This window comes from Sceloporus undulatus, chromosome 2, assembly GCF_019175285.1.
Source record: "Sceloporus undulatus isolate JIND9_A2432 ecotype Alabama chromosome 2, SceUnd_v1.1, whole genome shotgun sequence".
NCBI classification, from domain to species: Eukaryota; Metazoa; Chordata; class Lepidosauria; order Squamata; family Phrynosomatidae; genus Sceloporus; species Sceloporus undulatus.
Genome location: NC_056523.1, coordinates 109124231 through 109136397, shown reverse-complemented (window position 1 = coordinate 109136397; position 12167 = coordinate 109124231). Strand labels below are relative to the sequence as shown.

Below are 12167 nucleotides of genomic sequence, written 5' to 3'. Positions count from 1 at the left end.
TAGTTATAGGGATATCCACCACCTTGAATCCTTTTATTGGGAGAAAGATGGGATATAAGACAACACCAGCAACATTTTAAAATAATTAAAATCTAAAATCCACAAAAGTGTGAAACCTTTATTGGCTAACCAATATGCACAAAATATATCATGCAAGCTTTTGAAGCTCCATTGCTGCATGGCTAACATGGCTACGCTGAAAGTGTTTTAAAAGCAGCTCTTTCATTTCTTAAAAATTACTAGGATATTCATCTTTAATTACTTTTTTTAAAAAACACTGAAATTATGCAAGCAATTGCCCTGTTGTAGAAAACACATTCTTCTGTCCTCTTGATTGCCATCTCAACACCCAAAACAGAACACAAGCCATCATATGAATTATGCAGTCTTCTTCCTTAGCCATCTAGTAAGGCTGAGGATAGGTACACTGGAAAAAGACTGAAGTCACAATTGTAGATAAAGCCAGTGAAGTATCCTGGTTTGAGTGTTGGACTAGGACTCCAGGACACCAGGATACAAATTATTACTTGGCCATGGAAACCCACTGAATGACCTTGGGCAAATCACCCTCTCTTAGCCTCAGAGCAACCCCCCTCTGGACAAATCATGACAAGAAACTCTGTGATAAGTTCACCTTAGGGCTGACATGAGTCAGAAATGACTTGAAGGCACAAAACAACACAAATAACACAATTGTAATGCAATGTAGTTATACCTTAATTATTGCGGAAAGGATGAAATTACACCGTTTACCTGTAACTAGTTAATTCTTCTGGACTGATGAACAGCTCACATGCTCCAGAAAACAGCTATCTCAAGAGGGGAGGGACATCCACCATCCCCACATGTTCTTTATCAGTGGAGCCCAAAAGTGTGGTGTAGTGTTTTGAGCACTGGATGACTCTGGAGACCAGGGTTCAGTTCCCAACTCAGCCATGGAAACCCAATGGGTGACCTTGGGTGAGTCACACACAATCTGCCTTGGAAAACCCTGTGATAGGTTTGCCTTAGGGTCCATCATAATCTGGAAACCTTTAGGTTTAGAACTCAGTAATGGAATGCCACACAGTTGCAACTTGGCCCCACAAGCATTTTAAAACATCAAATCCATTAGAGTCCAAACAACCAGTAGAAATTATATTATGTGATAGAGATTGCCAAGTCTAATTGAGCTAGCCTCTTAATTTAATTATTTAACAAATTGCTTGGAAACATGATGTACTTGTTTGTTCTTGCTGTATTCATGAGATAGTGGGGCAGCAGGAATTAGCAGCAAAGATATAAAGTATATATCTTTGGCTCTTTCTTAATTATAAAATGTTCAGAAAAAGTAGAACAGTGCTACCATGGGATTACATAAGATAGACCCAGGTGCCAGTCAAGGATAGAAGCTGGACAGGACCTATTTATAATATGGGAAACAATGGCTGGAATTATTTCCATCAAAGCGAACATATGTGCGTGCATGCACGCGCGCACACCCACACCCACACCCCAACACTTCATGTTCCTACTTATTAAAAAAGGGTTTTTTTTGCTATTCATTAGTAATATGTCATTTAAAATTTACCTTTTAAGAAATTAATTGCATTGCAAAAAAGGAATAAAATGCCTCAAAAATGTCCATAAGAAACCTTTAAAATAAAATGTTAAAGTAAGGAGTAGCTTAAGCTCTTCACTCAGAATGCTAATGGAGGGGCTATACACACTGCCCCAAAGGGGCAGTCTGCAGCCGATCCTTTTCTGGGCAGATCGGGGCCACGACAACCTCATGCTGTGGCCCCAATCTGGCCTTTGGAGGGCACAAAAAGGAGCTGCAAAAAGCAGCCCCTTTTTGCACCTTCCAAAGGGTGCCATAACATGGCTATATGGTGCCCCTTCAGAGCTGCATCAACTGGATGCAGTGCTAGAGTTGTGTACTGATGCAGTGCACTGTCTAGAATGGCGCATGGCATCATGACACCCTAGGGGCAGAGTTAGGGCATCCAGTGTCAAGACGCTGCACCCTGACTCTGCCCAGAGACCGGCACGCCGGTCTATACAGAGCCTTTGTTGTCATAATAGCACTTAAAGTAATGGCATTACCACTCTTTTGGTGGAGAAGAAAATTAAAAAAAAAAGTTGTTACTTTTAACAAGTTATTTTCATGCTCTGGAAACAAATATATTTGGAAAAACTTCAGATTCTGCATACTGAGGGTTTTAGGTAAAGGTAAAAGTTTTTCCTTGACACAAATGTCGTCATGTTTGACTGTAGGGGATGGTGCTCATCTCTAAGCTGAAGAGCTAATGTTGTCCGAAGATGACTGTGGTCACGTGGCTAGCATGAGTGCACAGAACATTGTTACCTTCCCACTGAAGTGGTACCTATTTATCTACTTGCATTTGCATGCTTTTGAACTGCTAGGTTGGCAGAAGCTGGGACTAGTGACAGGAGCTCACCCCATCATGTGGCACTCGAGCCTCAAACTGCCATCCTTCTGACCTTCTGATTATCAGAACTGGCATCTTAACGACTAAGTCACCGCATCCCCATAGGGATGCCCATGAGGGCTTCACTCTCTCTCATCTTTAGAGGAAGGCAAGTATTAAATATATACTTGTCCCTTCATATCTGCTAGGGTTAGGGGCTCAAGCCCGCCGTGAATATGGAAAAACCGCAAATAACAAAAACACCATGTTTTTACCTGAGAGGACACCTCTCTAGGAATCCCTAGTTCCTTCAGTGCAACTCTGTGGTGAATGTCTGCCAGACTCTGACCATAGAACTGCACTGGAGGAGCTACAAATGCCTAGTAGAGTATTCTCTCTAGGAATCTCTAGGTCTTTCAATGCAACTTTTAGTTAAAGTTGATCATAGAGTTGCACTGGAGGACCTAGATAGTCCTAGAGAGAACATATTAATCAAATCTGCAAATATCAAAGTCGCAAATATGGAGGGATGAGTGTATTTTAATCTCTTTCTTATCTTGCTTGAAAGTTTATTGATCCTCCACCAAATTCAGCAGAGACTTAAAACTGAGGGTAGCCTTGAGAGCAATTTGATTTTATAGTCAAATATGTGTATTTCTGCTTTCTATCTTTAGAAAGCAGAAGTACACATTTTGTTTTTTTTAAAAAAATGTTTGAAAAATTGTCTTTCTTGATCGTCAGAAAATCGTTGCAAAGAAATGAGAAGCTTTGTCATTTGGACTTTTTGTTGTTGCTGCTGTTGTTGTTATTGCTGTGTGCCTTTAAGTCAATTCCAACTTATGGTGAAGCTAAAGTGAACCTATCAGGGGGTTTTCTTGGCAAGATTTGTTCCAAAGGGATTTGTTTTACCTTCCTTTAAGGATGAGAGAGTGTGACTTGTCCAAAATCACCCAGTCAGTTTTCATGGCTGAGGAGTAATTTGTACTCTGATATCCAGAGCTATGGTCCAATGCTCAAACCACTGTACTCCACTGGTTCTCAGTTTAGGACTTATTCTGCATGAAAAATGAATGTAGTTGTTTTGGTTTTCTGCATGGAAAACAGCATTTTCTGCACAGAAAATTTGTTTCCTATATTATTATTATTATTATCATCATCATCATCATCATCATCATCATCATCATCATCATCATCATCATCATGCTTTATTTATATAGCGCTGTAGATTTGCACAGCGCTGTACATACAAACAATAAATACAATCTAAGAAAAGAAACAATACTTTCTCTGCAGGAACCTTTTTTTTTTTTTGTTAATTTGTTTTTAATTTCTTTGTGTGCAAGACACTTGTTTCATGTACACACACACACACACACACACACACACTCCTGTGCAAAATGCCCTCCATATGTGTTGTTGTTTTGTTGCCGCTTTACATAGAACAAGTCCTGAATTGTGAATAAAGTTTACAAAAACAGTACAATTGTTGTTAACTTTCAAGAAGCAAGGAGCAAAGTGTTCACATTATTAGTTCTTGCCTTCAGGCATGAAATATTGCACTAGAAGCATAGGAAAGAATGAAGCCAGTAATGCCAGGTAGATGTCATGAGGACTTGGGGGCATGGGGAGGTTCATCTTATTACCTATTCTGTAACTGTGGAATGGTGCTGCTGGTTGTGAATCCTCCTCCTCCTCCTCCTCCTCCTCCTCCTCCTCCTCCTCCTCCTCCTCCTCCTCCTCCTCCTCCTCTTCCTTACCACTAATGCAGTTTGACACCACATTAAGTGGTATGGCTCAATGCTATGGCATTCTAGGAATTGTAGTCTTGTGAGATATTTAGTTTTCTCTGTCAGGGAGCTCTAGTGCCACAACAAACTACAAATTCCATGATTTCATATGCTGGATCCATGGAAGTTAAAGCAGTGTCAAACATCATTCCACCAGGAAGATCTAGGCTGCTGCCACACTGCAAAATTAATGCATATGCTTCATCTCCTGGTGCAGCATCTAGGCCTAGATGTTCACACTGCTTGCAAAAATCCAACCAACATGCATAGAAGATTCTGGCCTTACTCATTTGCTCCTGCTTTCCAAATTCTCTGCTGCGTCTCAGAAGAACAAAAGAAGAACCATCCCAGATGAGAGGAAAAGCTGAACTAGACAAATATTCTAGTCTTCCCATGGATGTCCATGGGAAACCCACTCTTTTTCTTGTTTCCTCAGCAGTTGGTGAATTCAGCATCATTCTCCATCCATGTGGAGTGCAACAGAGTCTTGAGCCCTCTGTGTAGCCCCTAAGGTAGGGGCTACACATAGGGACCATGAAAGTCCCCTAGTCCACACTTACTGGGCAGCAGCTGCTGTGATTGACAGGGATCTGTTCCCCTGTCACTTGAGAAGCATCTGACTTGTGTTCCTACCATCACCACCCCTGGCCTGAGAGATCTCCAGTAGGAGGGGAAATTGTTGCAGCGACCCTGATTCTGCTTGTCACACTAGCTATCACTCATAGGAGGATGTGGAAACTGTGGCCAACTTTTTCTTGAACAGGACCCCATCAATTGCAGTGGCTGATTCTTGGTAAGTGAGGAGTGGTGGGGGAAGAGACCAGCAAGGATTCACTGAGGAGCACTGTAACTACAGTGGTTGTGCATAATGTAAAGCTCATACAGGATTCTGACCTGTTGTTAGGGTCCCCTTGAGGGTGCAGTGAGGAAAGCACTATCATGGAGGGAAGCTATAACGGACCGAAGAGCTAACTTGGCAAGAGCTTTGTCCTTGAGATGTATTCCATGCCTTCAAGGCCTGATGTAATTGATGCTTTGACTGACCGTACACAGTGGCATCATGCCTTTCTGCTACTTTGTCCCATAAAGTCACACGTTCTTCTTAATCATTTTCCAGAACTATTCTGTTTAATCTCAATCAGGGATCATATGTCATGTTGACCCTCAACTTTCCAGGTGCCGTAATGCCCCAGACACAGGACTAGTGCACGCCAGGTTGTGGTTAGCAGTCAGATTTGTTTTAGAATCAGTGTTATTCACCCAAGTGCTGATTAGTGTGGTGTTTTTTTTAAAAAAAAATTGTTTGTTTGATTTTCTGCCTACATTGTAGATGTCAGCCCTGATCAGCTTGCCCACTTTGTGTGCCCTGGAGAATCAAGGAGTTTGTAACTTCAAAATGTTAATAACTCTGACATTTTTCCTTGAATACTTGATTGTTGTTGTAACCCTTTCCAATCTACTCCCACAGCAATTTTCTATATATTTCAGTTAACTTGCATATTTGTCAACTCTAGAAAAAGCAAGTAGAGGGATCCTACTGAAACTGCAGCTCTTTGACATGCAGGTGGAAGCTTCAGATAATTTAAGTCTCCCACTCCATTAAAAAATAAAAACAAAATGTCCTGCCTGTGGATAATTAGCATGCGAAAAGACAGGTTTTAGCTTGCTTGCTTGCTTGCTTGCTTATTTATTTATTTATTTATTTATTTCATATATATCCTGCCTTTCTCCCCAGAGGGACCCAAGGCAGATAAAACCTTTAAAATTGTAATAAAATTCAAAACAATTAAAATGTCTATATCCAATATAAAATCACATAAAATATACACAAGTTTAAAACAAACTAAAAACCCACCTGCTCTATTAAACTGCCCTGCTATGCATTATATACAGAAAGTCTACCAGCATAAAAATGTTTTTTCTAGCTGGCAAAAGGCCAGCAGGGAGGGGGCCAGCCTAGCCTCCCAAGGAAGGGCATTCCACAGGGTTGGAGCAGCCATCGAGAAGGTTCTCTCTTGTTTCCTCACCATGTGAGCCTGTGATCTTGGCAGGACCAAGATAAAGCCTTCTCCTGCAGACCTTAGGGCTCTCGCAGGTTTGTATGGAGAGATACGGTCTCTCAGTCTGGACCCAAGCCATGTAGGTCTTTATAGGTTATGACCAGGACTTTGCATTGTGCTTGGAAATGAATAAGTAGCCAGTGGAGCTGTTATAACAAGGGAGTTATATGTTCCCTGTAACTAGCTCCGGTCAGCATTCCAGCTGCAGTGTTTTGAACCCACTGGTGTTTCTGGACAGTTTCCAAAAGCATCTTCATGTAGAGTGCATTGCACTAGTCCAAACGGGATGTAATCAAGGCATGTGTCAACATAGCCAGATCTGACATCTCAAGGAACAGGTGCAGCTGGCGCACAAGTTTGCTATGCAAAAATGCACTCCTGGCCACTGCTGAGACCTGAGCATCCAGGCTGAGAGTAGATTCCAGGAGCACATCCAAGCTGTGAGCCTGAGATTTCAGGGGGAGTGTAACCCCATCCAGCACAGGCTGAATCCCTATTCCCTGATCTACTTTACAACTGACCAGGAGCACCTCTGTCTGGATTAAGCTTCAATTTGTTTGCTCTCACCCAGTCCACTACTGACAGCTTACTTCTTCCTTCTAAGATTACGCTCAAAGATTATTACAGAAGGTGAACATACACGATGGTTTTGTACTTTTGGTGCTTGCTTATGTGCAGAAGATATTTAAGAATGAGATGAAGTCTGGTAACTGACTTCTATAGCTTTTGCTAACAATCTAGATTACTACACTACACTCTTATAGTGCTGCTGTTCCACTTTAACTGCTCTGGCCGCCTATTGTTGTATTCTGGGATTTGCAGTTTAAGGAGGGGGCATTTAGAATTCTCAGCCAGAGAGCTCTTAGGCCTCACTAAACTACAAGCCTCAGAAGGCAATAGAAGGTAGCCAGAGGAGTAAAAGTGGAATAGCAGCACTAGAAGAGTGTAGTGTGGCAATGTGGTTGATCCTAGAATTGGTGTAACCCTGACACAGCTGAATGCAGAATAACTCATACTTAATTGTTGAAGAGAGTAGACTTGTTGTGTCTACACACCATCACCAATTATTCACGGCACACAGAGGACCCCTTTTACCCTGGCAGTAACGTGGAAGAGTATCAGTTTAAAACCATTGGTTTGGATTGTGCCATTTGAGCTGATGCCACTAGTCCAACGCTCACAGAAATGGGCACAGCTGAAGTTCACATGTTTCGTCACTGAAATGGGACATGATTCATAAAGACCTGGGTTTATCACTATTTACATTCTGTTTTCCTTTATCCAATGATAGGCAGATTGTTGAAGCTTTAATTCCATGGAGACTCATTCTATGATATCGTTGCATCTAGAGTTCATTAGTATTGCTGAGGTATTGCTTCTCCAGTTTGGGGTGGGTGGGGATGGAATTAAAATGGGGGGAGGGTGGGTACACCCATCTTGTGATGTATTATATTATTCAGCAATATGCTTTGTGATGGCCAAGATTTTTCAGTAATATTTGCTCAGAAGTAAATTCTGTTCAGTAGAAGTCATTCCAATTTTTTTTTAAAAAAAGTTTAACCTTTTGTCAGTCCTTTTCTTGAATTTTTATTTCTGAGTTGAAGTTTTAGAGAAATAAGGATATTTTGCCATAAAAAGCCACCTTAGGAATGGAAACTGTTCTGGTTTTTGCACATACTGGGACTGGAGGCAATTAAACCATTCTGTTTTGAGGGGTAGTTAAGAGGCTGTTCACCATTAATCTCATACTCACACAGATTAGAAGATAACTGACACAGGAACTAGGTGCTAGAAAACAGGAGATATGCATTCCTCTTGATTTCGTTAGACTTTTGGTACAATTGACTGGGGTATACTCCTGAGCTTCCTAGCCAGCATAGTAGCACTAAGGAGGGATAGATCTGCATTGGCTCAGAACCATTCCTAGAAGGGCAATCTAGATTTTAGAACACTATCTTTTAAAAATAGTGTATTAACTTTAACTCATTTCTTTAAAGCATGGTCTTGAACATTACTTGCTTAATATGCAGCTCCTATTGGTACTCCCAGCTTCTACAAACCCACTACATTAATGGAATTTATCTACATGTTGGCTAAGGCTCTGGACAGACTGGTAAAAAGTGCCAGCCTGTGGGCAGAGCCAGGGATGAGCGTCCCCATGCTCAACGTCCTAACGCTGGTGCCAGGGCACCATTTTGGTGCATGCCGGTCTACACGGCATGTGCCATGATGATGCACCTCTGTTGCTGTGCTCAAATGGCACAGCAGCAAAAGGGCGTCATCATGCCGCACGGCAGTAGCTATGGTAACCCTTTGAGGGCACAAAAAGGAGCCATTTTCCCAACTCCTTTTTGTGCTCTAGAGATGTTGGATCGGTGCTGCGGCATGTGGTTGCTGTGGCACTGATCCAGCTAGTAAAGGGGTGTATGCAGACCTCCCCAAAGGCCTTAGTCCTCATCCTCCTGCCAAATAATGTGTTACAGATTATATTGTTATTTGCATTACACTGCATCATATCTGAACCTCAGATGCTAGAGAATGCTTCTCAACAAAATGGCTGTGACCTATGTTATCTCATGAGGGTATTATTGGTCACCTTTTTCAGCCTTCACATAAAATCACTGGGTAAGTGATTGTCGAAGTCCTGAATCAGGGCTTGCAGTTAGTAATGGATTTGATGGAAGCAAACAAATGGAAGCTTAATTTTGGCAAGACAAAGGTACTTCTATGTATTTAGTAAAGTTACTATTCAGAGAGCTGGAGTTGTGCCAGATTTGAATTCTTCCTGATGGAATAGTATTTACTTTTCAAGGGTTTTGCTTAATGGATAAGTCTCTGCTGTGACTAGAAGTACTATTGTCCAGCATAGGCTGGCGACTCAACTGTATTCTTGAAGAAAGCAGATCTGGCAGCACTAACTGGATTACTTCAATCTGCTCTACCTGAGTTTGGCTTGGATAGTTTCAGAAATGTGTTCAAAATAAGGCATGTTGAATGTTAAGATTTGCCATTCTCATTTTTTTAATGCTGTTTTCATATGGATGGTGATGAATGGCTCTTTAAGGCTGTAATGTGCATTCTTTAAGTCTTTTTATTATGGAAAGGTGAAGTTTAGATGCAGTAGAGCAGGGGATACGATACACAGACTGATTCACTGAATCCCAAGAAAAATTCAAAACTGTGTACTTTGGAAATGTCTACAAACATGTAATCATTTTCTCTGGACAGTAACAGAAGACACAAGAGAAGGTTGTGAAGGATTACAATACACACCTGGTTGCTTTTGAATGCACAACGGATTGCTTCTGTCTTTCCATATTGCCACTAAAGGTTACATGCTTGGTTGAACACAGATTTTTACTATCAGGTGCCAAGAGATGGGAAATGATCAAGTGCTAGAACATATAAAGCAAAATATTCCAAATGCTTTTCCATTATGGAACCATAAGAAATTGGAATGATGGAAGAGTAGCAATTGCTGGTTTATAATAAGAAAGCAATTTCATCATTATATTTCTTAGAAGGAAAAAGAGAGACAAACTGTTTAATAATGATGTACAGAGAAAACACACATTCTCAGGCTCCTGTGCAAAGAAAATGCTCATAAAAACATACAGATATTGGATCTGATGCTCAGTTAATTTCTCTGCTTAGTTAAGTAATTCACAGTGTACTAAACACCATAGGCTATTGCTGTAAGTTGAAGATCAGTGTAAGTAATTTATTTCTGAGATGGTACATATGTCAGTTACTCACATGATCTCTCTCTTGCAGGTTACTATTCTCATCAGTTTGGCTCTTGCGTTCCTCGCCTGCATAGTGTTCCTCGTGGTATACAAAGCTTTTACCTACGACCACAGTTGCCCAGATGGATTTGTTTATAAGGTAAGAAGTCCGAGATGGATAGACTGTCTCTACTAATGATAGAAACTAATTGACTGTATGGCTACAATTTAGGACTGCATTTTCCTATCAGGATCAAAGACACCATTTGTCAACAACCATGGAGAAAAGCTAGGGAATAAGGGTTTGCAGCACCTTCCTCCAGCCAGACATATTTTGAACTTGACAGATATAAATCTCCATGAAGACTCCAGCCAATCCCACACAGAGTTTTGAACAAACTCACAGTCCTTTTGAGTTTGCTTATTATTAATATTACAGAAACATATGAATCCAATATTTGTGCAGGGAGTTTCTTGGAATTTTTCTGATGAGTCTCCACAGAAACAAAATTGGTGTCCCTAAAGAGAAAAGGGAAGTATATATTTATTCTGGTTATTTATTCATTTAAATTGCTGACAATATATCTTGAAGAAGTGATAGTTGTGATATTGTGTTATTTTCATAAAATGTAAATGACTGATTAGTTTGTGGATAATGTTAAATGGAAGAACCAATTTCATAGTTTCACAGAAGGGGAAAAATAGGGATGGGGTGAGATTAAAGGAAGATTAAATATGTAAAGGAAGATTAAGTGTGGATGAGCTGTAGGGAGCTATCATTCACTGAGCTGCATGGTTAGCTGCACATTTGAATCTGTATTTTACATCCTAACATAGGGGTGGGCAAAGTGCAGCCTGAAGACTACATGAGACTCCCTAGGGCCATTTTTGTGGTTCACAGGGTACCCCAGGCATTAAAAAATGACCTCTTCTTTTCTCTAGACGAAACAATAGCGAGCCCTCACAACGGTTCCTCATAATGTTTGGTTTCCAAACTTTCAACCATCTTGGTTATCCTCCAAGATAGGTCATCTGGCTTTTGTTTGTTTGGGATTATTTTTTTAAAACTTATTATACCTGATTGCTGCTTACACAGATCCATCTTGTTGTTTTACTTCTCTTCAGCATAAGCGGTGCATCCCAGCTTCCCTGGATGCTTACTATTCAGCTCAGGATTCCAATTCCAGGGGCAGATTCTACACTGTCATCAGCCATTACAGCATGGCCAAGCAAACCAGCTCACGGTCCGTTTCTCCCTGGCTTTCTTCAGGATCGGTAAACCATGAACCCAAGGCTACCAAAACAGAAGGCCATTAAAGCCATTTGGTGGCTTTGGGGAAGGAAGGGAATAGGGAAGACAACATTCTGTCTCTATAGCATTGCTGTGGTTTGGAGACGGCGCCGTGCTTTCAGTGCAACAAGAATAAAATTAACTCCAAGTGCAGGTGTCATCTTAATGGATATTTCTCCTCTCTCTCTCTCTCTCACTCTTTCTTTCTCTCTCAGTCTCTCTCTCTCTCCCTCTCTTTCTCCCTCCCCTCCTTTGGTGCATTGTTCTCGTTAATTTGTAACTAAGTCAAGATCTTGTACAAAGGCATGTTAGGTGTTGATTATATCTTACAATGTACAAATATTTTTAAAATCACTGCTTAATATTTGTTAAGAAAATAAAAACTAAAAAACAAAAAAAGCCAATCTAGAGAACCTTAACAAGGAAGAAGAAGAAATGACAAACAGAATTTCACAAGACTTATTTGGATGAGAAGATGGAGTCGTAAGATATGGGGGGGGGGGGGGGGGGGGGGGGTTTGTTTGGGGGGGGGGGGGGGGGGGGGGGCGATGACTCAATCCATGTTGGTGGAAGGACACTTTTAATAGACAATTATTATACCCAAATATAATACACAATGGACTGGATAAATGTCCACCATCAAGTAGGGTTGTGTGTATACACATGCACCTATCCCAACTCAGTTTCATTGGTGCTCTGAAGAACACGGTGCTGCCCCTAGCATTAAAATGAATGGGAAAGCCCTTGCCAACAAGGGAGTTAATGTCTTTGGTAGAGATTTCTGAAATCCACTGAACTATTGGTCCATAGCTAGTATTATGTGGTTGCTTGCTCCTTCTTACAGAGAGAATTGCCATGCTTACATGCATGTGAGCATACACAAATTCACGTGG

The 12167-nt window shown here is 41.0% G+C and overlaps 1 protein-coding gene across 1 annotated transcript in view; it reads left to right on the top strand.

The window, feature by feature from the left end:
• NSG2 (neuronal vesicle trafficking associated 2) overlaps positions 1-11769 on the top strand; it is a 97192-nt gene extending 85423 nt beyond the window's left edge. Inside the window, exons 4-5 of the mRNA XM_042447497.1 lie at positions 10033-10143; positions 11109-11769. Coding sequence (XP_042303431.1) covers positions 10033-10143; positions 11109-11300 — 303 coding nt within the window. The 3' untranslated portion in view covers positions 11301-11769. The remainder of the gene's footprint in view (positions 1-10032; positions 10144-11108) is intronic.
• The last annotated feature ends 398 nt before the right edge of the window (positions 11770-12167 follow it).